Source organism: Arvicola amphibius, chromosome 7, assembly GCF_903992535.2.
Source record: "Arvicola amphibius chromosome 7, mArvAmp1.2, whole genome shotgun sequence".
NCBI classification, from domain to species: domain Eukaryota; kingdom Metazoa; phylum Chordata; class Mammalia; order Rodentia; family Cricetidae; genus Arvicola; species Arvicola amphibius.
Genome location: NC_052053.1, coordinates 52,551,844 through 52,579,816, shown reverse-complemented (window position 1 = coordinate 52,579,816; position 27,973 = coordinate 52,551,844). Strand labels below are relative to the sequence as shown.

Sequence of the window (27,973 nt, the reverse complement as noted above, 5' to 3'; positions counted from 1 at the left end):
GGTTTTAGGAATCCAAAGCAATATACAAGAGGGTATTTATGACTTTTATTTTAGTATTTTAATATCGAATATGTGACAAGATTTAATGACCAAATTAGTCATTTACATTTCAAAGATATCTAAATATAAAATTGCTAAAAATTCAAATACAGAGCAAGCTACAAATAATATCTTTTTTTGGGGTGATAGGAATGGAAGACATTAGAAAAGGGTGCTCCTGTTGTCTGAATGGATTGGAATGAGAGAGGCATTCACCCAGATGACCCTTTAGCAAAGACCTACACACTGGCTCTGAGAGGCTCAGACACAATGATGTAAAAAATGTTCTAAACACAGGCCGCTTGAGATGTCGGTCTGTGGCTCTGGTCCAGGACAGCATGAAAGGATGCTGTCACAGGAGAAACCATGGTGAGGTCTGCAGAGGCATCTGGTGTAGCCAGAGGTGTGGTGTCAGAGTGCTGGGCACCCTGCCTTTTCTACCTAGGGCTTGGGGTACAAGGACATGGGCTCCCTTCTACTTCTCAATCCCAACACAGCTCTCTCAGCAGGCACTGGGAATAGGGCAGGAGATAGGCTTCAGAGCCAGCGAGGCAAACTCTTCGGGGTTCCAGCTGAACATCTTATACCAGCTCTGAGGAAATGAGACCACTCTGGCTGGGAACTCAATGCTTGGAGACACACCGTCTGCCACACCATCCTACTAGCACCTGTCTCTCAGGGCACATGCTGAGAAGGCCTTTGAAGGGGAAAAAGAGAGCCATGCATGCACGCACACACGCACAAACTCACATGCACGTGTGCATGGCCTTCGTTCTTAACTTCCCAAGATGCTATTCTCAAAGCAAATACCCCCATTTAAACAAATGGCATAGTTAACTATTGGTTAAGCCTAAACATTGCTTCTGAGAGCGCCAATCACAGCTTTTGCAATCTGCCTGATTAAAACAGGAACAGATTTTAAAGAAGATAATATAATCAATTCTCTGCCCCCCAAAAATGGTCCATCATACCAACCATGATAAAGAGTAACCTGTTTATTAAAAGAAAAAAAGAAATGTACATTTTTGTTCTTTCTTTGCTTTAAGAAATTTGATCAAGTTGCAAGGAGCTGTCTGGCATGGCTATATACATCCTTGGTGGACTGCCAGGCAGTGAACATGGCTGGGCAGCACGTGGCTTCTCCAGGAGGTGTCTGGTTCCTGGGCATTGCTACTTAAAGCCATTGCCAGGTTTCAGTCCAATGGCAATGTCCCCAGACTCCAGAGTAGGGCACCCCTACTTCTAAACCTCTCCCCAGAGCCCAGCAGCCCTGTGCCTGTGAGACCAGGCACTGCAGGGTGAAGGTGGACTCCGGGGTCACTTGGCCCTGCAGGCAGCCTGGGCTGAGGCAACAGGCTGGAGCCAGCATTACTGCTGCCCTGATTTCTTCTCCTTCTGGAAGCTGAAGCTTGTACGTCTGTTCAGTTTTCTTTGTTTTTGAGCAAAATAGTCAGCCCGGGCAGTGCTTGCTCGTGACTCCAGGATGTAGTTGACCTAGGACAAAAGGACGTGACTGTCACTTGGCGGCACTGGTTGTTTCCCCAGGCCAGAGCATAGGGTCAAAGGGACACCTGCTTTGGGCGGGTGACCCTGGACTAGCTGCTGCTGACATCGGGCCTGGCAGGCCAGGACGAAGCCCTTGTACTACAATAGACAGGTGGGAGTCCAGGCTTCTTAGTCACGGAGTAGTGGGGTTACTGATCCCTAGGCTAATGTTCTCACAGCTTTGTCCAGGCAGCTCTACAGCCCTGGTTGTCACAGGGCACCCCTGGCCTCCACATCTGGAAGAAGAAAATGTGGTGGGTAGAAAGTGGTAACAAAGCTCCCCTTGGCCTCCCTCTAGTGTCTGCTGCACCCCACCAGCCAGAGTCAGTCAGATAACTGCAGAGGGCTGAGGTCACCGCAAGTCAGGGTGGACTTCAGTTTGGAGTGTGTGTCGTCTCAGGACAACCTGTGCACTTTCAGACATGGCTTCCTTCATGGTTCTGCTCTGCCTGGACTTTGTGAACACAGAGACCGTTCCGGTCTCACACTTCTCAGACGCCTGGCTAGAAAGCTCAAGCTGGGCTGGAGAAGGCAGCTGAGGCTCTTGACTAGGGCCGCTGCAGACTTTTTCTGCTGGTCATCAACAGAGGGAAGCACAGGCTAGCGCATGGCCACAGGACTGCCTCACTCACTCACAGCCTTGCCAAGCTACCAACTGAGAGCCATAAATCAGGACATAGGCTTGGTAGGGTGATCGGTGGCAGTGTGGACAAGGTGTGGAGATGGCAGGAGGTATTCTCATGCTTGGTAAATGCCATCTCTGGCTTATATTGTCTACACTTAGCTGACCCAGTGTTTGCAGTGTATTTTTGGCACATCTAATTTGACAAAAGCATTCTAAAATGGTCCTCAACAAGCCAACTGTTTCCTAAATTTATTATCTTCAGTGCTTTGTAATAATCACATAGATAATTTTAATGCAAGATTAATGTAATAATCAAAAGATAAAATCACCCTTTGGTCTGCCATTAGCTGGTTAATATGCTGTGGCTTAGAATGTGCCCGGTTTTATGCACTGCAGAGTGGTTTACTTTCAATGCACTGTATAGCTTAAGGCATAAAAATACAGGGAGTTTTCATGGTCAATAAAGTCACAGCCTCCATCACTCGATCACAGAAGAACCTGGTGTGAAGAGCCCAACGGTTCCTCAGAGATTCATCTCGAGGCTGGAAGAAGGAGGGACTGAGCACTGTGTGACTCCAGCATATTGGGGTGGGTAGAGGGCAGCCCTGAGCAGCACAGTCCTCATCTATAAAATGGGGACAAGGATGTCTGTACTCTTAGGGAATGTGGGAGGTCAGATGAAATGCGGCAGACGAGACACCCTAGATGTAGCTGCTACTCAGCTTCATTGTCCTGTAGAAAGCCTGTGATGGCTACACTGGCACTAGCCTTGGGCTCTTAATTTTGGTCTAAACTCTCATTCTAAGCTCTGGACATGTTACTTGAGTCTGAGATGAACCGTACAGAACTTGATTTAACATTCCTGTCAATCCTGGAGGCAGCTGAGGCCCTGGTAGCTGAGTTCAGGCACAAAGCTCATATAGTCCTGGGTATGACATGAAGGGGATGGTGGGAAAACTGGAGTTTAACCCCTTGAGAGAGGGGACAGGAGAAATGAAATTCAGCCTCTGGTCAGGACCATGATCGCTCACTGTGTCAGTCAGGTTGTGGGATGCCCTTTGAGGTGCACGGTGACGTGATACCTCTACAAATACCCTGAGATGTACACAGACATTTCAGGGGAGGAGGCAGGCCTGGGGGCTTGGCAGAGAAGTGCTGCTTTCAGGGAGTGTTCTGTCCTGTAAGTGGCTTCCCTGTACTTGGTCTTCCGGTCTCGTACTGAAGTCATAAACCTGGGTTTCTGTCATCAATCTGCTGTTGGGGAAACTATTCTGATGTCAAACACAGGATTATAATTTTACTAGAACCCTTCTCAAGACTTGAATATTTTAATGTTGGCTATAAAAATAAGTCCAGGCCCTGATGAAATGGGGGGCTGGGATACTTTTTTACCCACTCTGCAAGCATTTCCTGGCACAAGCTCCTTGGAAGGAATAACTCTTGGCGCTGGCCTCACCCTGGTCCCTGAGGCTCTAGTCAGGGTAGCCTATAAGCTCCCCATCGCCCATGTCGTTGTGCCTTGTCCTCAGCTGTTCTCCCAGAAGCTTTATCCTTTGGATTTCTTGGGTGGCTGTGGGGTCTTTGAACTGTGGTATTCCTGTAAAGCCAGGGCATCTTGGGGATTGATAAAACACATTTCAAAATCAGCCACATCTACTGTCAGTTTCTGGTTCTGGAAATTTACCAGAGTCTCCATTCTACCAACATTCCCTTTCCTCTGGGCATTTCGTTCATGCAGGCAATGTGAACACCTTCTGTGCCCACCTCTGACTTGCCAGGATCCAATAGGAGCTTTCAAGGCTAGTCCAGTGCCTGTCACTGCCACCCGACTGCTTCTCTCAGGAGAGAATGAACCAGAGGTCCATGGATCTCATCTGGTTTATGGTATACTGAGCAGCTCCTTGCAGGTGGGGGCAATAGAGCTCCCTTGACGGCCACACTACAAGGAAGGAATCGGAGCCCAGAGGTATAAGGCAGGCTCATCTCGCCCAGGGAAGGGGAGATGTCTTCCTTCTTTCTTCTCAGCTGTTTCTTCTACTTGTTAAACTGTGTAGGATTTGCCTTGGGAAAGGAGTGCTGGTTTGGAGGAGTTCTGGTCGGGCTGTACCAGAAACCAGTAGCCTGGGTGGCATGGGGTGCTTCAGAGAAGGGGGCTAACCCTAGGTCCTTCCTGCCTAGAGCTCCTAAATCAACAAGACCTAAAAGGTGGATGAAGCCTCTTTAGCAACCCAGCTTGCTGGCCAGCCCCTTCCCAGGCTGCTGTGAATCTGCACGCTTACCCATGGCAACATCAGCCAGCCTCCCCTTTACACACCCACACAGCGGCTCTGTGACTATCGGAAGCCCACTGTAATTTACACACCCACACAGCGGCTCTGTGACTATCGGGAGCCCACTGTAATTTCTATTTTCGGCTCTCTCCCGTGATGAGGTAGAGTTCTCTAGGGACAGAGAAGCCATCCCTGAGGCAGCTGGAATGCTAGCTTGGCACAAGGAAGGTACCTGGTGAGTGAGCTGAGCTTCATACCAGGCTAGCCCCAGTAGGCATGCTTGGAACAGGTTGAGAAAAATCACCTTCAGCGATTCAAAACTATGGTCTCCTCAGCTGGCTCCCGAGCCTCATGGGGCTCCTGACAGTGGCTGGGGAGAATAAACAGTGCATGAAAGGTAAAAAGCACAGACGAAGAACTAGGCCTCTGGAGAGGAAGGAAGCTGAAGAGTCTTGCTTTGGCTACAGCAGGTGCTGAGCTACTGCCCCAAGGCTGGTGTGGCCCTGGCCTGAGACTAGCCCAGCTAGAACCCCATCCTCCCATCCCTGGGTCAAAGGCCACATTGGACTCACCTTGAGCACGATTTCACTGACTGTGGCTGCATCGGACTCGAAGTAGAGGTGCTTATAGTCATGACTGCTTAGATACGTGAGTTTAAATACTGCATGACCTGGAGGGAGGGAAGGGGCGAGGTGAATCACCATGGAGGGTGGGGTGCCCCGTGTCCGCCCTGATCCAGATATGAGCAAGAGCATGTGAGGGCTGGATGGAAATGTTCCCTAGGATAGCTGGGTTGTCTATGGCAGACAACAGAGACACCGGTTCCCTCTGCACAACGCTGAGGAGCACACCTTAGGAGGGCCTTCCTAACACACTGCTTCTACAAGATACCGAAGCCCTGCTATCTTGAAGGAAGAGGCCAATGCAGCCCAAGTGAAGGATTCCACAAGCAACTGTGCTTAGACTGCCTGCCTTTTCTCAGCTCTGGCTCCTGCTAGGGGGTGGCTTGGTCTGGTGGTCCTGCATGGATGCTGCTCCTAAAGGCCATGGAAGGACAGGGTGGAGTGCTTTCTGTAGACAACAGCATAGCTGTACCTTACAGTGCCACTGACCTGGATTTAAATTCCTCCCAGTCCTTTCCAATCCCTTTAGTTCATGACCTCACTTCTTGGCTGTTACCCGGTCCAGCCTCACACCATCCCACACCCAGCCTAGTCTATGTGGGCTCTTTCCTGCCCCGAGATACCCTTCACCATGACCTGTATAGGAAAGTTCTCCTGGTGCCTCCTGGATGCCCTTCCTGTGTAGTCGCCCCACTGTACATGGTGGTCAGAGTTTTCTGGTTTTGCCTGCCTGTAGCGGTGTCTATAATCTTGTCTGAACTCGATGGTACACACGAGCCAGACAAGTCCCTAAATCTAAATAAAGCTAGAGATGCCAGTTAAGTGTGACCAGGCTAAGAGGAGGCTCTTTGGGGTTCCTGGCCTCAGTCCTAGGGGAGACTCTCCAGGGCCCTTCCAGGTAGCTCTTCCTTCTTCAGTTGTCTTGAAGTTGGTTTCCAATAATGGCAACTAAAGTTGCTCTGAAGACATGGTCGTGCTCACAGGACCTGCAGCCCCTAGGCCCCAGTCCCAAGGCTTTCCCTCTCAGCTTCACCAGGCCACACACGCCTACTAGGCCTCCTTATCCGTTGTCCTTTTAATTGAAGCAGCGGCTGGTCACGTTATTAATTAATAATATGTCACCCACATTACTGTAAGTTCTTCTCCTTCCCGGAGAAGTCTTCTGGGGACTTTATTTACAGTAGCTAATTTTTCAGATCTCCAAAAATAAACTGATATATGTTGTACATTTGTGGCCAGAAAAGTTGAGCGTTGGTATTTTATCCTGGAAACATCATTACAAGATACTAATTGGGACTATAAATCCTATATTGAAAAAAATAGCTAATAATTTTCTAAAAAAAAAAACCCACTTTCAGTCACTTGACAAATTAAGCTTGATTTGAAATTGTGGCTCTAAAATGTTAGAATTCTTGACTGGAAACTAATCATTCCCTTAATGTATAAATTACTTGTTTTTGATAGAGCAGTGGATTCTCAATTCTTTCTCCCTCTTTCAATGCTGGAGTCTTGGTGACATCATCTTGTAGAAGAACAATGCAGACATTTGTTGGCCATGCTGTGACCAAACAGAGCTATCTAGGAAGGACACAGAGCTGTGAAGGACAAGCAGAGACATTCCCCCAGGAGGCCGTACTGTGGACACCTGGCCATGACACAGACATCATGGCCTGGGGCTAGAAAGGACCAGAAGGTCTCAGGGAGGCCTGCAGACCTGAAGCTTCGGGGTTCACTGACCACTCTGATAAGTGATCTCATGCACCGTCTACACCACCTGCTTCCGCCTGTCACTGACAAACCCTCAAGATGCAGGTGGCGTGCTTGAGGGGCTGAGACATGATTAAAATGTCCTGTAGTTCTGGCAGAGGCAAGTCTACACAGCACGTGCGATGTGCAGTGTGCACCGGCCCGAGTCTGGGTGAGAGGCCTGGGCACTGGGGACTACAGCACCATAGGGCTTGTTCTGTGGGTTCACAGAGGAGAAGCCTGGGGCTCATCTACACAGGAGTTGGGTGTAAAAACAAGTCACTGTTAGCCAGATATCAACGGTCAGAGGATTCTCAATCCCTGAACCCCAACACCGCTGTCCACTGTTCTTGGAGTATGTGTTCTCCTTGCCTGTCCCCAGTTCTCGCTTCAGTGCCCAACTAAGAGAGAGGGGCAGGTGGGAATGATGAAGGCCCACTCTCCTGGGCTAGACTGCTTGTCCTTGGCAGTGAAAGCAGTCACACCACTGAGGGGAACAGGGAGGGCCTCGACACAGTGCTGTGTGCTCTTGAACAGACTTGAGCTAAGCATCTGCAACTGAGCTAAGGCTGGTGGGTAGCCATGGCAACGAGCCATGGGGTGCAAGCACAAGCCAAGGACAGTCGTCATTTTCACCCATGCTGGACTACAGGGCAAGGGGTGATCTGCCTCCAAGAGGTCTGGCCTGGAGGTCCCTCACTCCAGTCTCCAGGCTTTGCTATCCTAGATTCTGCCAGAGAACTGGTAAGGGCGAGGGGTAGGGAGATGAACGGGGATCAAGTGTGACACGTGTTACCTACAGAGTGCTGCGATGGAGGCGCAGAGGCGCGGGGACCTGTCTGGTATGGGGAAGGGCCCTCAGGGGCAGTTTTTATGGAGGACAAAGGATGCTGGGTAAAGAAGGTACACAAACAGGCAAACTGGCTCTGAAGGGAGCCAGAGCAGACTAAGTTCACAGTGGGCAGACAAGAGGGATTGGCAAGGCCCGGATGTAACAGCTGATGAGGCCACTAATGGATCTGAAACAGGGCAGTGGCATACACAGATAAATTGTATTGGGGTGCTTCCCTAGGGTCCCCAGAGTCCAGAGGCAGAGAGACCAGCTGCCATAGTGGCCAGGTGGCTATCTATAGATATGGCACTGAGCTGGGGAGGGCAGAAGGGAAGCTGACTTAGGCCACGGTGGGCAGGCCTGGACATCAGGATAAACAGAATTCATACTCGACGGTGCCATATAGTTTGAAACTTGTCTATCCAAAGCTGACACATTAACTGACATGAATCTGTCGCTAAAACACGGTGACTTATGCTGCATGGTAAACTTTGTATCCTTTGTTATCATAGCAACACAAGGCCTGCCATGAGCAGAAGAGAAAATGGCACCACAAGAGAGTGGCAGCCCATAAGGCTTGAGCCTTAGGGACCAGGTAGGCAGGTAACCCTTGAAAATTCAAAGAAAACAACCCGTTTTCATAGAAAGGGGTAAAATCACAGCTGCACACTGTCTCTGTAAAAAATGTCAGTTAAGGAAAAACTATTCACGGAAATCTAGCGTTCAAGTTAGTTAGAGACATTAAACTCCACTTGGAAATGAAGCAGGACAGAGGCCTGAACCGCTCCAGACGCAGGCCCTACAGAGTCAGACCTTGAACCCCAAGTTTGATGTGGGCTGTAGTCCCAGCCACCTGTGTTCTAGCACATCATCAGAGACACGGTTCTACCTTTCAACCTCCTATATGGAGAAGGGGCTCAGTGAGGGCGATTTCTACAACTCGACAGAGCTGCTATCTGGGTAATATACTCATTATTTTGAAGGTTTTGTATTTAATTGGGCTTTTTTTGAGCCAACTTGTTTTCATACACAGCACAGGAATAAAATGCAGCATAATGGGGTAAGTGTGGCATTTGGGCACTGGTCACATGCTCAGGGGAGTCACTGAGACTATACATTTGCTTTTGAATATTGAAATGAAAATCTGCATACGTAAATGTGTCTCTACATTCACACACACACGTACACACAAACACACAGACATATTTTATTTTTATTTTTCTCTGAGACAGGGTTTCTCTGTAGCTTTGGGGTCTGTCCTAGAACTAGCTCTGTAGACCAGGCTGGCCTCAAACTCACAGAGATCCACCTGCCTCTGCCTCCCAAGTGCTGGGATTAAAGGTGTGTGCCACCACCGCCTGGATTACATTCACGTATCTTTAAAGTGAGCCAGAGAAGATGGAATACAGCAGTAAGAGGGTAATTACCACACAGATATCAGAAGCAGAGATACTGAGCCTTTCTGCTGTAACCTATCTTCTGTATTCCATTTTCACTAAAAGAAGGTGGCTGCTGTCTCAGGACAGGACAACTAATCAATGAACCAACCAAAACAACAACAAAACCCCTCTTGGTGGTCTTGCACATTGGATAAATCTTCTTTCTTGTCTTAAAAATAATAACAATAACAAAACAAAGCAAAAACAAAAAAATTATTAGTCTTTAAAACTGGCTAAAAAGTGATGGGTTTCATTATGGGATCTGCTTATATATACTTTGTTTTTTGTTGACTCTCCCATGCCCCCAATGTTGCCTGCTCCTGCTAGTCTCTGTCCCCTCATACCCTTCCTTCAGCCTTCATGTCATGTCAGCACATTCTTATTTTCCACCTACTCCTCCCTTAAGAGGTCGTCACCTCTTACAGCGCCCTTCCTAGTTTCATGACCTACAGTCACATCCTTACATATGTACCTACACATACAGAAAATAAATCTACAATTTGCATGAGAGAAAACACATGGAAGGTCTGTCTGAATCTGGCTTATTTTGCTCGACCTAATAATTACTATTTCCATCCTTTTCCTATAAATGTCACAACTCCATTCTTTACAGCTACATAAAATCCCATTATGTATATTCTACATTTTCTCTATGGGTTCCTCTGCAATGGGCATCCTGGCTGTTGTGCACAGTGCAGCAGTGGGCACGGGTGTGAAGGTTCCTCTGCTGACACAGAGTCCTCTGGGTGTGTGTCCACCTTGCCTGAGTTTGGAAAACACCCCCAGTGCTGGAGCACATCACTATGCAGTATTGCACAAGTTGTGTTTTAGCACCACTGACTGCATTAGAGAAGTCTGCATGCAATGAGAAGCCAAGTTCTCAGAAAGAGATGCAAGTTTTCAAGTTATAATCTTGATCGGAGGCAGTCTGGCTCTCAGGACTGGGACACAGCGTGACCACTTCTTTCGACCTAAACCAGCAGGTTCACTTGGATTTTTATAAAATCCAAGTTTTGAGACTCATTTTATCAGTGTTTTCAAGTAAAAATGGTGTCCCATGAAATAAATGGCTAGTTCAGCTAGCGCCTCAAACAGCTGGACGAGAGCTTTGCCTTGGGGCTTTGCCCCACTCCCAGGTGCAGTGCTATCTCCATGGACTTCAGGAAATGAACCAAGACTCATGATTGGGGTATATAGCTCAATGGTAAAGCACCTGCCTAGAGACCACAAGGCTTTGAGTTTTAATCCCCAGTAACACAGAAAGAAACAGAATTTAACAACAACAAAATAGGTAATGGTTTATTAGGTCTTTGAATGATTCTCCTTGTGTCTATATTCTGTCAGCAAGAATACAGGGTGGCTCAATAACTGAGCACTGCTTCAACTGTCTCCCCCCCCTCCCCCCTCTGGCTTTTAGAGACATAGAGAAGCAAGAAAAACATTCAGTCTCTGGAATTTTTCTTCTTCAAGGGCCCTGACTTTGTGATAAGCCAGAGATCACATGGGCTCTGTGGGAGGTTAAATGCCAACACCAAACCTTCTGTCATGGAGAGTTTGATAACTATTGTGCAAAATACTCCCTTCTGTTTTAAGCATGAAAATCCCACACTGTGCACTTTTCCCCCAGTAAGAGGGAACTTTCTAAAAACAGCGTGTGCTCACCGTCCATGCTGGACGTGGAGGCCAGAGGATACCAGCTGTCCTCAACTATTTCTGCTTTATATAATCTTACTATGTTAAGGCTAAAACCTTCATTTTTAATTAGACAAAAGGGAAATGCTGTGGAGCAATTGCTGTACTCTGTAAAGACGTATTGCTCTCACTGTTAACAAAAAACTGATTGGCCAATGGCTAGGAAGGATTTTGGAGGCAGAGAGAATGCTGGGAAAAATGCTGTCAGGAGTCTCCAGCCAGACATAGAGTTAGTAGGATGTGTACAGGTAACGAGCCATGAGTCACGTGGTAGAACTTAGATAAGAAATATGGGTTAGTTTAAGTTGTAAGAGCTAGTTAGTAACAAGTCTAAGCTATCAGCTGAATATTTATAATTAATATTAAGCCTCTCTGTGGTTATTTGGGAACAGCTGCCGAAACACAGAAAAACTTTGTCTATGAATGGCCCCAACTCCTGCTTGTTCACTCTTTGCTTATTCCCTTGAATAGGGTCTCTCTGGTTGCCAGCAAGCCCGGCAGATCCTCCCATCTCTGTCTCCCACAGTGCTGGTGCAGGCTCACATGTACTCACACACAGTTTTTATGCTGGGGATTTGAATTTAAGGACATTTTGCCTGCACAGCAAACATCCTTACACACTAAGCCATTCTCCCAGCCTGGAAATCACTATTTTTTAAAACCATGTTCATATGTAGAAGTACCATGATTTTCCTCTAGACTACACAAGGCTCTATACTTTGCCACATGACTGTTTCATCCCTCTATGCTTACTATCTCTCTTTAGACCCCACCCTTCCTTGGATTTCTGAGACAGGGTCTCATGTAGTTCAACTTAGTCTCCTTTTACCATTTTGTCAAAGGTGGCACCAAATTCCCATCCCTCCTCTCTCAACCTTCCCATGCAGGCACTGGGCTTGAGCTAACACACTGGACTTCCTCCACATACAGACTGATTTTACTCTGTGATCCACTCTTGGGAACTATCCCCACCCCCACGCTTTGACTATTTAACTGGTAACTCTTTCCTCTGTTCTAACTTCCTGTACTTAACAAGAGGAATATCCAGAAAACCTTCAAATTTGTTACAAAATAACTTTCTAGCTCAGTGTCTTAGCCTTCTTAACGCTAGGACCCTTAATACAGCTCCTCATGTTGTGCTGAGCCCAGCTATAAAGTTAGTTTTGCTACTATTCCGTAACTGTAATTTTGTTGCTGCTATGAATTACAATACAAGTATTTATGGAGATTAAAAGTTTGTCGAAGGGGTTACGGCCCAGAGGCTGAGAACCACAGGTCTAGACTGCATCAGGACTAGGGTTAGACTTTCATGGGAAGGCACAGAGACTACTTACTCACTTCCGGGATGGGATGTTTGTCTGATAGTCTGTCACCACAAGTCCAACAAACCTAGGGCTCTATAACGAGTGCAGATGCACCCCTGAAAGCTGCTGCAAGTCAGGTGACATATGGGACGCTCGGAGGATGCCTAATGGATCAAAGGGTCCCTTTGTCTTTTTACTTTCATCTTTTGAGACAAACATTTTCTACAGAGAGTCAGAAAGCAGATATTCCAGGCTTTGTGACAAAATTAAAAATATATATAGAAATACCAGAACCCCAAAAAATGTTTCACCTTTTTTTTTTTGCACAAAATTCAACATATAATAATGGAATACATTAGGCCAACTTTTGAAAGGATGAAGAGATAATTTACTGAACTACCATTTAAATGACTGCTCCCCATCATTAACTCAAATCATCACGGTAAGAACCGTGCTGATCTCAGGCCACTGGAGACAGGTGGTGAGCTGGCTGAGTGAGTGAGTGCCCTTGCCCCAGGGCCTTTCTTCTTTCCCTTTAGCTGGCTCATCCTATACAGGTGCCAGCCATGGCAGCAGCTCGAGGGGCTTCTCTCCAGAGCTGGGCTCTACTTGGAGTTTTTTACTCCCCAACTGTCAGCACTTCTTTGCTGTGGTTTGGTGACAGACTCACTCACTTTCTGACTGGAATGTCTTTATTTTACCTTCATCTAAGGACCACTTGGGAAAATCCAAACTTTGGGTAGATATTACTTCAGTGGGTTAGAGCTGCTCCTTTGTTGTCTTCTGGCCAGCATTGCTTCTGATGGGAAGTCAGCCGTCATTCCTATCATGGCTCTGCGATGTGCCCAGCTGCTTTCTTCGGCTGCTGTTCAGATTTTTCTCTTTATCCCTGGGTCTCAGCAATTTGATTACGATGTGACTTGATGTGGTTTTCTTTGTATTTACCCTGGTTAGCCACTGCTGGGCTTCCAAGATTGGTGGTCTGAGATCCTAGATCAAACTCTGAGCAGCTTTTTGGTCCCCAAGACCACAGTGTGATGGAGCTGCTGGCCTCCATTCTCACTACCGGCTTCAGTCTGAGTCATTCCTACTGCTATCTTACAGCTCACTCACTGTGGCAGGCAGACTCTGAGCAGGTCCGATGATGCCATCTCCTGATTCTCACGCCTTTATGTAACCTCTTGCTGTTTATGGGATGTACTGTCGCTTCCTTCTAATGACCAATAGTACAGGGATTCTGTAGGGATGCCATTCTCAGTTACGTCTTAAGAGATTAGAGTTCTTGCTAACATTCTTTTTGATAAAGCCCACTGCCATCTACTGAGGTCCTCTGTTGCAACGGCCATGTGACATAGATCTGAAAGCATTTCCCAAGAACTGAATTCTGCCAGAGATCACTCAGTGAACTTAGAAGCAGATTCTTTTTTGTTAAAAAAATATTTATTTATTTATTAGTAGAGAGTGTTCTGCCTACATGTACACCTGCACACCAGAAGAAGGCACCAGATCTCATTACAAGATGGTTGTGAATCACCATGTGGTAGCTGGGAACTGAACTCAGGCCTATCTCTCCAGCCCTAGAAGCAGATTCTATGACATCTTTTCCTGTCTTCTTCTCTTCTGTTTTGGACAGGATCTTACAATGTAGCCCATGCTGACCTCCAACTTGACTTCCTGAGTGCTGAGATTACAGGCATGCAATACCACACTGGCTTACACCTGGACTGTCACCTTAAAGAGACCCTGAGCTAGAAGAACAAGCCAAGTTGTGCTGGATTCCTTTGCCCACCAACCTATAAAATAATAAATGTAATTATTGTTTTAAGTCACTAAAATCTGTTATGTGGTAATAGGTAATAACCCACATGTTAGTACTTTCTTATCTTCCTCATTTCTTCCATTAGTGAGTGTTTTGACTGAAGAATTGTTTCTAAGCTCTAGAATTTTCATTTTGTTCTTTTTCCAATTTACATTGCTTCTCTTTTGGGAGGGTAGATTACTTTTCATTTTAAGTTTTTGAGTGTATTTAAAAATATTCATCTTATTTTTAATTATGCGGGGTGTGTGTATCTTGTATTTGGGTATGTGCACGAGTACAGGTGTCTGTGGAGGTCAGAGGTATTACATCCTCTGGGGATGGGGTTCCAGGAGTTATTTACTTCCTGATATGGGCGCTAGGAAGTGAACTCAGGTCCTCTGCAAGAGCAGTACAAGCTCTAAACTGCTGAGCCATCTCTCCAGACCTTTTGAACATACCTGTCTGCTAATTCAGTCACACCTGCCATTTCTGGTTCTATTCTCATTCTCTCTCTCTCATCTACCATCATCTATCTATCTATCTATCTATCTATCTATCTATCTATCTATCTATCTGGTTTTTTGAGAGATAGGATGTCCTAGAACTTGCTCTGTAGGCCAGGCTAGCCTCAAATTCACAGCGCTTGTCTTCTGAAACAGACATTTATCATGTAGCCCAGACTGGCCCCAAACTTGCTATATTTCTGACTCAGCCTCCTGAGTGCTGGGATTACAGGTGTGCATCACCATGCCCAGTTCTGCATGTCTGAACTTCTAACTGAATTCTGGATCACGTGAATGAAGCTACAGGGTGGGTATTCATGCCATGCTGTCTTGGAAGATCACTGGTCTTTATGTAGGTGGCTGACTTACTTATAAGCCAGTCTGGTCCTTTTCCAGGCTTTTTCACTTTGTACTTCCACTGAGCCTCAGCTTCAGCAGTAAGCAGAACAGTGAGGAAGACACCATGACCACGGCAATTCTTATTAAAGGAAACATCTGATTAGGGCTGGCTTACAGTTTCAGAGGTTTAGTTCATGATCATCATGGTGGAATGCATGATGGTGCACAGACAGATATGGTGCTGGAGAAGTACCTGAGAGTTCTACACCCTGATGTGCAGGCAGCAGGAAGAGGGAGAACTGGGCCTGGTTTGAGCACCTGAAACCTCAAGGCCACCCCCAGTGATTCATACCTCCTCCAATAAGTCAACACCTCCAAACAGTGCTACTCCAGGGTGACTAAGCACCCAAATATATAAGCCTACGAGGGCCATTCTTGGGAAATCAACACATTGGGAAAGTGCTCTACCACTGAACTCTGTTCCCAAACTCAAGATTCCTTCTCAAGTTTTATTTGGGAATGTACAGTAGTCTCTCTAGGGCAAGTGAGGCCCATTCCCTAGTCCTGGCCTTTCCGGAGTCATCACTGAATGCCCTGGATGTGCCATCATATGTACTGGCAGGTGACAGCCGGACAGAAAGAGTTCTTCCTCGAGGTGGCACCCTTCTATACTTCTGTAAGTACCAGTTGTGTCTCAGCTCAGAGGGTGACACTCGACACTCATCCCTTCTCTTAGGGTTCATGGGCCCGTGCTACTGCTTCCTAATGTCTGAAATAGGACTTTAAAATATCCTGTCAGGATAAAAGGGATAATTTGCTAGCTCATCTTGCATATGGGAACCTCAGAAGCAATTCTCCTCCTCCCCCAACCTCATCCTTTGAAACGGTTTCTCTGTGTAGCTCTGGCTGTCCTGGAACTCACTCTGTAGACCAGGCTGGCCTCAAACTCACAGAGATCTATCCGCCTCTGCCTCCCAAGTGTTGGGATTAAAGGTGTGAGCCACCACGGCCTGGCACATTTTCTACTTAATGTAAGTATAGTTACTTTTTCCATGTCTATTAAGGACAACTGAAAATCTAAACACCTCATATTATGGAATTATGTATTTATGGAATTTAGTATTACGGAAACTGGGCATGGTCCGTGAATGAGGGTTTGTAATCCCAGTACTCAGAAAGCTGAGGCAGGAAGATTACCCTGAGTTCAAGGCCATCCGAGCTACACACAGAGTTCTAGGCCAGCCTGGCACCAGAGCAAGTGAGATTAAAACAACAAACATACCCAGTGGGGTGTGGTGGCACAGGCCTCTAATCCCAGCGCTCTGGAAACAGAGGTGGAGGTAGGTGGATCTCTATGAGTGTGAGGCCAGCCTGGGCTACAGGAAGGACTAGAAGTTGGACAGATTCTCTGACAGGCAGACAGATGGGGTGCCTGTGGTGGCATAGGACTAGGTAATAAAGATACTCATTTCTATGATGGCAAGTTTCTTCCTAGTGAGCCTTTCCTCCTTCCAGGAGGTCTCCAGCTGGTAGACAGGCTCACAAGTTCAAGGCTAGACAGGATTAGGACAAGTTTACACAACAGTTGTGGACCAATCACCCTCCTGTCTTTCTTTAAATTTTAAATTAGGGGAGGAAGCGCCTCTAAAGACTTAAAGCAGCTTTTAAGCTGCTGGCTCTGTTTGCCTCACTGTGTGTGTCTCCTCATTTCTAATAAAGCTGTTCTTCACAGCTGATTCTGTCTGCTGTGTCTGAGAGGTCCCTGCTCCTGCCTGTTGCACTGGAGAGTCTCTCTGTCTTTTAATTCTTTAACAGGTAGGGAAAAATCTGCTCCAGACTCCTAAACAGAAACACACATACAGAACTCCCCAGGCTAGCCAAGGCTGTATAGTCAGACCCAGTCTCAAAAATAATAAGAAACAAACAAACCACAACAAAATAAAATAAAGCACAAAACCAACTCCTCCCCCAACATCAAACCTAAAATAAATAAAATCCACCAGGGAGCTTGGCAGAAGCAGAAGAAAACTGACTCTGTGCAGCTTCTTCTGTTTCACAGGAACAGTTTAAGTTCTTCCCTGTCTCACTGTTTCTTCTTGTGTTAATAATCAAGAAAGGACGAGTTTGAGGAGAACAGTAATAAAAGCCTAGGAAATACAAATGTATGCAAATTTCCTACTCTACCTTGATTTGTTATGATGGGCTCATAAAACTCAAGCCAGCTGTTTAGTGAAAACTTAGACACAGGACTACGTGCCCACTCCTCTAAAATACCAGCATACCAGCTAATGCTAGTGCATTCTTTACTTCTTACTGGTAGAGTACTAGTGAAGGCTGTCAGAGCCTGGTCCCGTGAAAGACTTGTATGACAAGAACTTTAAAGAAACTTTGAAGAAAGAAATTGAAGAAGACACCAGAAAGTGGAAAGATCTCCCATGCTCTTGGGTAGGCAGAATTAACATAGTAAAAATGGCAATCTTACCAAAAGCAATCTACAGACTCAATGCAATGCCCATCAAAATCCCAGCAAAACTCTTCAAAGACCTCGAAAGAACGGTACTCAACTTCATTTGGAAAAGCAAAAAACCCAGGATAGCCAAAACAATCCTGTACAATAAAAGAACTTCTGGAGGCATCACAATCCATGACTTCAAACTCTATGACAGAGCTACAGTACTGAAAACAGCCTGGTATTGGCATAAGAACAGACAGGAGGACCAATGGAACTGAATAGAAGACCCGGATATCAATCCACACATCTTCGAACACCTGATCTTTGATAAAAGAACAAAAAATATCAAGTGGAAAAAGGAAAGCATATTTAACAAGTGGTTCTGGCATAACTGGATATCAACATGTAGAAGAATGAAGACAGACCCATATCTATCACCACGCACAAAACTTAAGTCCAAATGGATCAAAGACTTCAACATAAAGCCAGCCACACTGAACCTTATAGAAGAGAAAGTGGGAAGTACACTTGAACACATTGGCACAGGGAACCACTTCCTAAATATAACCTCAGCAGCACAAACACTGAGAGAAACAATTAGTAAATGGGACCTCCTGAAACTGAAAAGCTTCTATAAAGCAAAGGACACCGTCAACAAGACAAAATGACAGCCTACAGAATGGGAAAAGATCTTCACTAACCCCACATCAGACAGAGGTCTGATCTCCAAAATATACAAAGAACTCAAGACACCAAAAGATCACATAATCCAATAAAAAAATGGAGTACAGACCTAAACAGAGAACTCTCAACAGAGGAATCTAAAATGGCTGAAAGACACTTAAGGAAATTTTCAACATCCTTAGTCATCAGAGAAATGAAAATCAAAACAATTCTGAGATTCCATCTTATACCTGTAAGAATGGCCAAGATCAAAAACACTGATGACAACTTATGCTGGAGAGGTTGTGGGGAAAAGGGAACACTTCTGCAATGCTGGTGGGATTACAAGCTGGTACAACCCCTTTGGATGTCAGTGTGGATATTTTTCAGAAAATTAGGAAACAACCTTCCTCAAGATCCAGTAATACCACTTTTGGGTATATATCCAAAGGATGCTCAATCGTGCCACAAGGACATGTGCTCAACTATGTTCACAGCAGCATTGTTTGTCATAGCTAGAACCTGAAAACAATCTAAATGCCCCTCTCTCAAAGAAAGGATAAGAAAAATGTAGTCCATTTACACAATGGAGTACTACACAGCAGAAAAAAATAATGACAGCTTGAATTTTACAGGAAAATGGATGGAGCTAGAAAACATTATTTTGAGTGAGGTAACCCAGACCCAGAAAGACAGTTATCACATATACTCATCCATGGGTGGATTTTAAACATAAAGCAAAGAGAGCCAGCCTACAAATCACGATCCCAGAGAATTTAAGACAATAATGCGGACACTAAGAGAGACTAACGTAGATATAATCTACATGGAAGTAGAAAGTAGAAAAAGACAAGATCTCCTAAGTAAATTGGGAGCATGGGGACCTTGGGGGAGGGTTGAAGGGGGAGGGGAAATATAGGGAGGGGAGCAGAGAAAAATGTAGAGCTCAATAAATATCAATTAAAAAAAAAAGAGCCTAGTCCCTCAGCAGTCAGTTTTACACAACAGACATTCACATGGCCCTGTAGCCTTCACTGCAGTCGCTGGTGTCTTTCCTGCTCTTAGGACAACCTCATACCTCTTAACCTCATAGGGCTGACCCTCCACAGGGCAGGCAGCACAGAGACAAGCATGTTCCCCATTTAACTCCACATCCAGGTCACACAGCAGTGGCTGTTTTAGGATCTTCCACGTTCCTCATGTTTCTAAGTCCCTTTGCTGAAGATGCACAATTCCTCTGGCTGATTCCAAAGCCATGAGCTGTGACTTAGTGGAGCCAGGAGTTTTTGGGCAATGGGGGTGGGAGGAGCATCAGTGGTAAAAGTCAGGTGCAGCCCCACATAAGAGGGCAGTGGATGGGAGACATTCTGGGAAGCTGAGCTCTCAGGGGCCTGGCCAATGCTCACCAGCCCCTATGAATGGTTCCAAAACATGGCGATAGCTCTTAAGCAGTTACGGCTTAAAGTTACAGGTTATTACAGCCATCAGAGAGCCGAGGGCCTGGAGCTGGCCTCTGGCCACATGAAATCCCATGTCCATAGTTTTTCCTCTACCTTTATCCTGAGCTACACTGAGTCTTTCCCTTCCATAGTCTTGGAGAAACTGAGGCAGTCCCATGGTTGCTCAAACTCACGCCCCTGGATTCCGTGATTTAGGAAGGAGACGATAAATAAATGCAAGTGCACTCAGTAGCACTTTGCAGGCGCTCGCCTCCTTCACTGAATGTGCACCTCATCAATCACACTATTGTCTGCTTGAAAGGCGAGCCTTGTAAATGTCATATCCACTCAGGCCCAAGGAGAGGCGCATCCAAATGCAGCAAGGAGTTTTAATTGGATAGTGTAATTAAACTAAAAAACCCCAGCAGACTCCCTTTGACAGGCTAGATGAAGACCCCTTTTAATAGGGCTAGGGAACATATCTGTTAAGAGGAGAGGCATCCCGCTTCTGATCGTGCTCCAGAGCAATACAATAACTGGGGCATTTAATTCAGGAGAGTCCAATGCTCTGCCGCCAGGCAGCCCTAACTGTATTTGATATGGAATTTAGGAAATGAGTCCATGTCAGATACAAAAAGCCTAACACTGCTGGACTCTCTAATGTATGAGGCCAGATGTGGGAGTCAACAGAGCCTGAAGTAGGGTGTAAGCCACTAGGGCATAAGCACAGGTGCCCACTGTATGGCAGCATGGCCATGGATACCCACCACCCACCTCACCTGCCTTCCTCTTGCACACATTCTCAGGGCCATGTAAAGAATGACAAATATCCCAGGAATGTACTTCTTCAGAAGCTGAATTAGGGTACCTAGTTTATGTTGGAAAAGTGGGGATATGTGTGGTCTCTGCTGGAGCTGCCCCGTCAAACAGGAAGAAAAGAGAGCAGGTGGTCGGCGGGTTTGCTGCCCGGACTGAGGTGTGCCAAGTAACTTTAGTACAAAACCTTGATCCCTCTGCCACCTTTTCTGCTTGCTTTTAGAGGGGCAGGGGGAATGCCACACAATCAGACATGAAATCCCATAGAGGAGAGTCAGCGAGGACACATGAAGTGGGATTGCTTACAGGGAGCCAGCCCCAATCCCTTTCAAATGGAATGCCAGTGTCTGAGAAGGCAGAGAACTCCGTGTTGGGACTACAGACAGAGGTGTAATTTCAGAGCTCCTTCCAGAGCTTTCGAAAGCCAGCCAGTTGCTCCACTTTATTGACACAGACCGCAAAGTCTGCTGCCCTGAGTGCTCAGGTGGATTTTCCTGTTTAAGGATGGTGACGACTGCCCGATGACTGCGTCTGCTCTTCACGAGTCTGGCTGGAGCTCTGTCTGCACATCTTTGAACACTCCTAACACTTGTCTTTCTCTCTAGGTTGATAAAACCATTAAGAGCATGTAAGTGAACACATGTAATCTGTGAAAACTGGATACTGAATAAACCATCAAATGCTCTTAGGTTTAAATGAAAACTACATAAAAGCATTTCAGCCATCAATTTGGCTATCACCTCTAGCCAGTATGAATTCTGCTGGAAAAGCTATTTTCGCGCAGATGTGGAATTCAATGGGAAAGACTGACTCGTGTACCAACATCAATCAAAATGTCGACTTCCCTGGCAGCTCTCAACAGTAAGGCAGGTTCAAAGGTCACAGGATAAAGAAAAAGCCAAGCTCTGGTTCAGTTCTAATATCTCCTCGGTAGAAGTCTTGCAAAAGTACCCCCTTCTGCATTAGCCTGGCTTTCATTAATCTTCTTGCCATCTTCTTTAACTAGTCATGCAGAACCGTTCGATAGCAAGGCGTATAATGGGGAAGGCCCTGTGCCTATTACCGCGTTAACATTCTCTTAAGCCCAGTGCAACAATAGAACGGGAGGCAGAGGAGAGCGGACGCAGGGTGAGGTTCGAGCAATTCAATCACAGCCTGGCTTACCTATGTACTCTGACCCACAAGACACAAGGGGCCTTTGTGTCTAACTGGCTTGGCCATTAAGGCCGCTCAAGATCACAACAAAGCTAATCTTTTCCATTTAAGCTAAATCAATGTGGACAAATCATTATTCAGTAGCTTTAATTTAATTAGTAAATTAAATACACTACTTTACAGATCTTGTCAAGTACTTATGAAAAGAAAGATTCATGTAAATGAGAGGTCACCAATAAGCCCAGCTGGCTCAGCTCCTGGTCTTAGCTGAATCCTCTTTCTAGTACCCAGTGGTTCTACTTACTAGAGTTGTTGCCATAGCTCCTAACCCCAGAGAGTTCTTATTTTGGGTCCAAACAGTTTTGGACAAAAAAAGCAAAGCAAAGCAGAACACCTTCCACCAATATAACCACAGCATCGGCAGAATCAGATTTTCTTTAAATTATACTATTGCAAGAAACATAATCAGGTTACCTCTATTCTGCTGCTTCCTTAAGACTGAGTATTATCTCTACTTAACTGAAACACAGAGCGTTTTTCAGCTATAAAGATGACAGCTACTTTATTAAGGTTTAAATCTGATTTCCTAATGATGGGCAGCTTCCTAAAGACCCTGAACCTGAACAAGATCCTTGCATGATGTAGTTTGGAAGCCCGATACACAGCCCAAGAGTATCCTGTGTCACAGAAGGTCTCTGGCTTTGTTCGGTACCAGGACAGAAGCGAGGTCTTTTTAAGAAGCTGACCATCCATAGTTCATGTCTAACCCAGATCTAGTAAGAGACAATAAAATTCTTTTTTTTTTTTTTAAAGATGTTTGTTGGAACCCTTCAAAATAGCACCAGAAACCCTAAGGAGAGGCAAGCCAGACTGAGAACACACTGATTATTTAAATAATAAAGGCAGGGCTTTTACCTTCCCTAAATCAAGAGAAAACTCATTCTTAATTTCTCAGGGCTCTCACATGGATTTTCTGAATTCTTCTGAGTCTGTATTTATCCATGCAGGTTTTTTAAGGCTTGTATCTATTTAGTCATTAAGTTCCAGGTCCTTAAACACTCACAGGGACAGAGTGATAAATCTTCTCTTTGAACGCTGGCCTAAGAGGGAGAAGCAGGGTGCAGGAGCACACAGAGCTGCTGCTGGGAGCCTGGCTGCGCTGTTTCCAGTCTGTAATTCTGCCTTTCCCCGTGCAAATGCTCAGCCCCTTTGCCAAGTCAGCTATTCACACATTTTTCGGGATGTGGCATCAATTAAACCTGAACTGTGCTTCTCATGACGACCAGATGAATGGTGTGACAGCAGCTTTCTCCATAAACCCTGCAAAATGGCCGTATTCGAAGGGTTTAAAACATTTCTTTTCTGTTCAAAATTCTGACAAACATGTCTCAAGTAAGAACGGGGATAGCTTCATTATCCTCCCCACACTTAACGCCTTTTTGTGAAGCAGGCTGCTTAATAACACGTCTGCTCTGTTTTCACAACTAAATTATTCCAGTTGGTCACACGTTCCAGTCTCTGGGAAGACACTTGTGTTATAAGAGATAAAAACATGAAAAAGAGAATATATTGCAGAAATCAAAAACCTTATCTACTTCTAGACTGTTTCTCTTTGCCATAATTCATTCAAGAGGCCCTAAGAATAATTTTTTGATGTAAACTCAGCAACAAACATACATCACTATGCTGATAAAAATCACAGGCTAAACTTATGAAATATAGTGACTTTCATTTCTTTAGTGCTGCTAAAATAACTTTTTTCTAAGGTTCAACAGACATAAAAGATAAAAAGGGTTACCATTAATCCTTTAGGCAAAAAAAAAAAAAAAAAAAAAAGCAAGAAAGAGAAAGCAGCAGCCCCATAGATTAACCCTGCAGTCTGGTGAGGCTGTAAGGAGGGGCTTTTGAGATTTAGCCACTGAATTAATTTAGTGAAGATACTGGAAATCATAAAAACGCACAATGTTGGTTGATCTGATTCATTTACTAACACTCCTGTGTGGGCACTTTACAAGAATTGCAGGGAACAATTTTTGATTCCTCAATCCTGGTTCATTCAGTTCAGTTTCAAGTTGACCAACATTCACTGTAGACAGCTACAGGGATTGCTGGGTCAATTAGCTCCATGGGGACTTAGGACGGGAAGTGGGGTGGGGATTGGGGGGGGGGGGCGACTCTAAAGAGATAATGCTGCACACTGCATTTGTCCAGACGTCTAAACAAATTTCTTGGGCGCTGGGCCCAGCACTTGGGAGGCAGAGGCAGGTGGATCTCAGTGAGTTTGAGGCCAGCCTGGTCTACAAAGCCAGGACTGTTACACAGAAAAACCCTGTCTCAACCCCCGCCCCCCCCCCAAAAAAAAAACCCCAAAACAACAACAAAACCCTGGGGCAATGAATGGAAATGAGTGGAATAAATGGGGAAGGTGGCAATGACCCTAAGTCAGCAGTAGGGCCAGGGAGGAAGGTTCCAGATAGTCACAATAGCAGAAGAACAAAGTTATTGTGTTACTGTATCTCACAGCCTGAGTTCTAGATGGGAAATTCTGGCCTGAGTGGTCAGTGGCTTTCAACATCAGTAAAGGTTGTACTGAGGAGTCATAGCTTTATTTTGCAAGTCTATAAATTTAAAATCTTTTGCTTTAAAAAAAGATTATATTTGTGTGTGTCTGTGTGAGTCTCTGTGTCCTCCAATATTACTCTTTGCCTATTACTTTAAGGTGAGGTCTCTCTGAACATGGGGCTCATTTTTTTCCAAACTGGGCTGGAAGCCACCAAATCCCAGCAATCCTCTTTGGCTCCTTCCCTGACTGAGGCGAGGGTTACAGGCATGCATGGAATCAAATGTCTCCTCTTCATTTGTGAAAAGTCCTAAGTTTGGAGTTCTCAAACACCACCCCACTGCCCACAGGTCCCCACTGCCCACAGGTCCCCGTGTCACCTTTGAGTGCAGACACCAAGGATTGAAAAGCATTGCTACAGAGGACTGAGCATTGAGACAGGGATACTCCCGACCCCCAAAAGCTATTTAGCTGGTTTGCACACTGGGACATCTGTGAGAGAGGAAGGACCCCAGAGAAACTGTCCCCAGTGAAAAGACGGCCCTGCCTGCTCTGACCTTAACTGAAGATGAGGCCCATGAACACGATCTCCTGCCTGAGACCTTCCCTCCTCTCCTTCTGGCTGGGCATGTGACATCGACATCTTTTCAGTGCCTGGGTCACAGCTCTTCTAGGCACAGCAAGTGTCTGTGAACGAGAGGGAGCCCAAATCTGGTTCTCGTTCCTCCCTCAACTCTCCAGGTTAGGTCTCTAAGCAACATGCAGGCAACCATTTGCTGTTTCTGAGACAAGTTATAAAATGTCTCTCTTCAAAGTACCCACACAGCTTAGGAAGCAAGATTCCAGGACAAACACATTTATTTTGGGGTCACCAAGATGGGGTAGATGGAATTAGGGCTTACTCATGGCAGAGGGGTCTAGCAGCCTTTAAGCTCCAGAAGCAGCAAGCACTTTTCTCATGGGCCTCTTCTGGCAAGTACCCTGCAGTCAGAGCCTCACTGGGGTGACAGTAGATGGCAGGGGCAGAAGAGGACAATAATGTCTCTGTCTACCTACGAAGCTTTCCTTTCCTGCCAAACTGGAGGCTGAGCTGAAAGCTTTTTCATAGCTGGATTTGACAATGAAATTAAACACTGGTCATAGGGGAGAGGCATGAAGCCTTGCTCAGCACTGGAAGGGGTGCCCTCTCAGTCACGATGACTCTGGACAGGAGCCACATCATAAACAGTCCCTGGCCTTGGCCTTTCCTACGGTTTCTTCTGAGCATATAATTCCTCACAACACTTGTCCTCAAATTCAGACATGGGAACATAGGTCCCCAAATCAGATGCTCAGTATGTACCTCCAGTTACCAAGCCAGAGCTACTGGGGTGAGCTCCGGGTGACAGGAAATGCTGAGATGCAGCAGTCTGAGAACCCTGTTTGCCAGTCTTCTCTATGCACGTAAAAAGTTTTGGCTGTTTGCTTTCACAAGAGAGGCTCAACTATGAACTGTGTCCTTTTTGTCCCATGCTAGGGCTGGATTCCTAAAAAATCATTAAGTGATTAATCTAAATACCACACTCAATTACTTAACTTCAAAACTATAACATGCCCAAATGGTATCTGCTTGGATGGTTTAGTGGAAGAATGCCAGCCCAGTGGTAGCCTCTTCTGTAGGACCAGGCAGACGTCTAGTTAGGAGCTAGAGGTCACTGACATGCTGGCACTCCCAGCATGATGGATGCCTAAATCTAGCCTCTGGCTGCTACAGGATATCCAACTTCCACTGGTATGGCACAGAAGGCTGACTGGTCAAGTTCCCCCAATGGAAAGGGACAGGAACACAAAGTAAATCGCGGACTCTCCTGAGTGCAAATTCCCAGCAGGAACCTGCCTGGTGACCTAGCCCCCCAGAGCACGGTGCCTCAAGGGTCTCTGCTGACAGCAAGATGGAGCAAGATGGGGCTCACATCAGGCTCCAGGTACCATAATACAATCCTGTTTGATTAAAAGAAATTTCTGGTAATGAATTAAACAGGCTCAAGGAAAAAAAAGGACATGGTGGCCATATATTCTCACAGCACCGGCGCCCAGGGAGGAGGGGTGAGAAAAGGAGACATAAATAAAGGACTACTCACTGGGGCTCTTTTCCTCGGCAAGGTCACAGGCACAGAGCAGGTCAGAATCGATTGAGATGGGCTTCTGTTTAATCCAAAACTTAGTGCTGGCTTTCTGATTCGTAACAGGGTCTATCTCTACTTTGTCTCCAGAGATACCTGTAATGTCAAGGAATGGGGACAAAAAGAAGCCATGAAGTAAGGAAGGTGGCAGTGACTTCAGCGTAACAATCATGAGCTCTTAGGGCTAGAGAGATTGATTCTCCCTACAGGCAGGGCTTCTAAACACGATCTGAGACTCGCCCAGTGTGGCTGTCGGGGTGAGCGAGAAGGAATGCTGAAAGCTGTTTGGGGACTTGCTTTTTCTCTGAAACAACAGAGACACAGACTGCTTATACCACTACAGCTATACTGTAACGACATAAACTACAATAGAGGGCCATGTAAAGATAAGATAGTTCTGATCTATTATTACCCCAAGTAATAGATTATGTTACCAATATAGAGTTTCTGAGCTAGAAAAATTTTACATTAAAAATAAAAGGAGGCAGAACTTTCCTCTGTGACACAAATAATTTCTCCAGTAACATTTAAGGGAAACCACAGGGGGAGCAAAAGGTCTTTACACAAAACCTCTGAATTCAAATCTCAAAGCCTGCCTTTCAGGTGGGGGTGGTCCTCTCCTCTCTGTTGAGGGAGAGGCTGCAGCATTTTCTCTGCTGGACAATGACCAGGAACAAATGAGGTGCAGGGGTCCATTGGAGGTGCCCTCTGGGTATTTCTGAGATGACATGGTCTGTCTAACACCGAATCTAGTCCAGAAGTCTTCTTTTGCTGAAGGAGAAATCTGTTCACGGAGTGAGACGTAAACCTTTCATGTGCGTTCTGGAGTGAGCCCCACAGGGAGTCTTAAAAGTAATTAATTTTTAGGTGGTCATAGTTTAAGGCCAGGGTCAAAGTGGGGAAAAAAAGTCAAGATTAACAACAACAACAACAAACCCTGAAAAATCAGTTGTACATACATTAAAAGACAAGCAGGGCTTGTGAGAAAGATTATCTCAAAAGAGGATAAAACCCCACCCAAACCCAGCTCAGTTAATACCCCCACCCCCAGCGAAAACACAGACACACACGACACCACAGTCTGGCAGCAAATTTAAATGTAAAAAAGAAATGAAAATAAATACAATCTCCATTTCTTTATTTTGCACCCCCCACCCCGTCCATTGTAATGTTTTGTGGGTAGATTCATTCTAAAACCAGTTAGACAAAGAAGGCAATGTGCAGATGGTGGGCACAGAGGAGATGTGCAGGGATGGCTGTAGCCCTGTCATCTTTGGTAGAGCCCAGCAATTATTTTTATTTATTTATTTTATTTTATTAACCCAATGCCGGGTTTGCGCTGGACATATTTCAATTAGGCATAGTGTCCTAAGTCCAACTGACTCTGGATCTCAGGTATGCAGGATTTCAGAAGCTGAGAAGCTATCAGGAGCCCAATTTGATTACATTTCACTTGAAATAGATTATGACTATCCCACTACACCCCTGCCTCTAGTTTGGTCATCAATTGTTAAGGGTCTGGACATCTCTATAGTTATCTGAAAGGAGACAAGTACTTAAGCCATGGCAGTGGTAACGAGGTGAGCGTTCACTGTGCACACTGTGGCAATGGGGTGTGTGATCATATGAGTGTACGCTGTGAAAACGGGGTGAGCGTTCACTGTGCACACTGTGAAAACGGGGTGAGCGTTCATGGAGAGCACACTGTGGCAATGGGGTGTGTGATCATGTAAGTATACACTGTGGCGATGGGGTGTGCGTTCATGTGAGCAGGGTTTCCCCTCCTTATCTGCTTCTTATTTTGACATTTATAACAGTCAAAACGAACAGAGCAAAATAAATGTGCATATCTCTTATGTGGAAATAAACCCTGCCCCACATTCCTCTTCCAGAAAGAAAGGAAAAAAATCACCACCAGACAAAGATGGTTAAAATTTTGTTCTAAGGCCACGCAACTCCTGAAGCCGCAGT

The 27,973-nt window shown here is 45.6% G+C and overlaps 1 protein-coding gene across 13 annotated transcripts in view; it reads right to left on the bottom strand.

Annotated features, from left to right (window-relative positions):
- Window positions 1-23: 23 nt before the first annotated feature.
- Window positions 24-27,973, bottom strand: part of Mapkap1 (MAPK associated protein 1) — a 222,702-nt gene continuing 194,752 nt past the window's right edge. For all 13 annotated transcript variants that reach the window (XM_038336928.1, XM_038336923.1, XM_038336922.1 and 10 more), the window contains 3 exons: window positions 25,961-26,098; window positions 5,052-5,149; window positions 24-1,533 (listed from right to left, as the gene is read on the bottom strand). In XM_038336928.1, coding sequence (XP_038192856.1) covers window positions 1,408-1,533; window positions 5,052-5,149; window positions 25,961-26,098 — 362 coding nt within the window. In that variant the 3' untranslated portion in view covers window positions 24-1,407. The remainder of the gene's footprint in view (window positions 1,534-5,051; window positions 5,150-25,960; window positions 26,099-27,973) is intronic.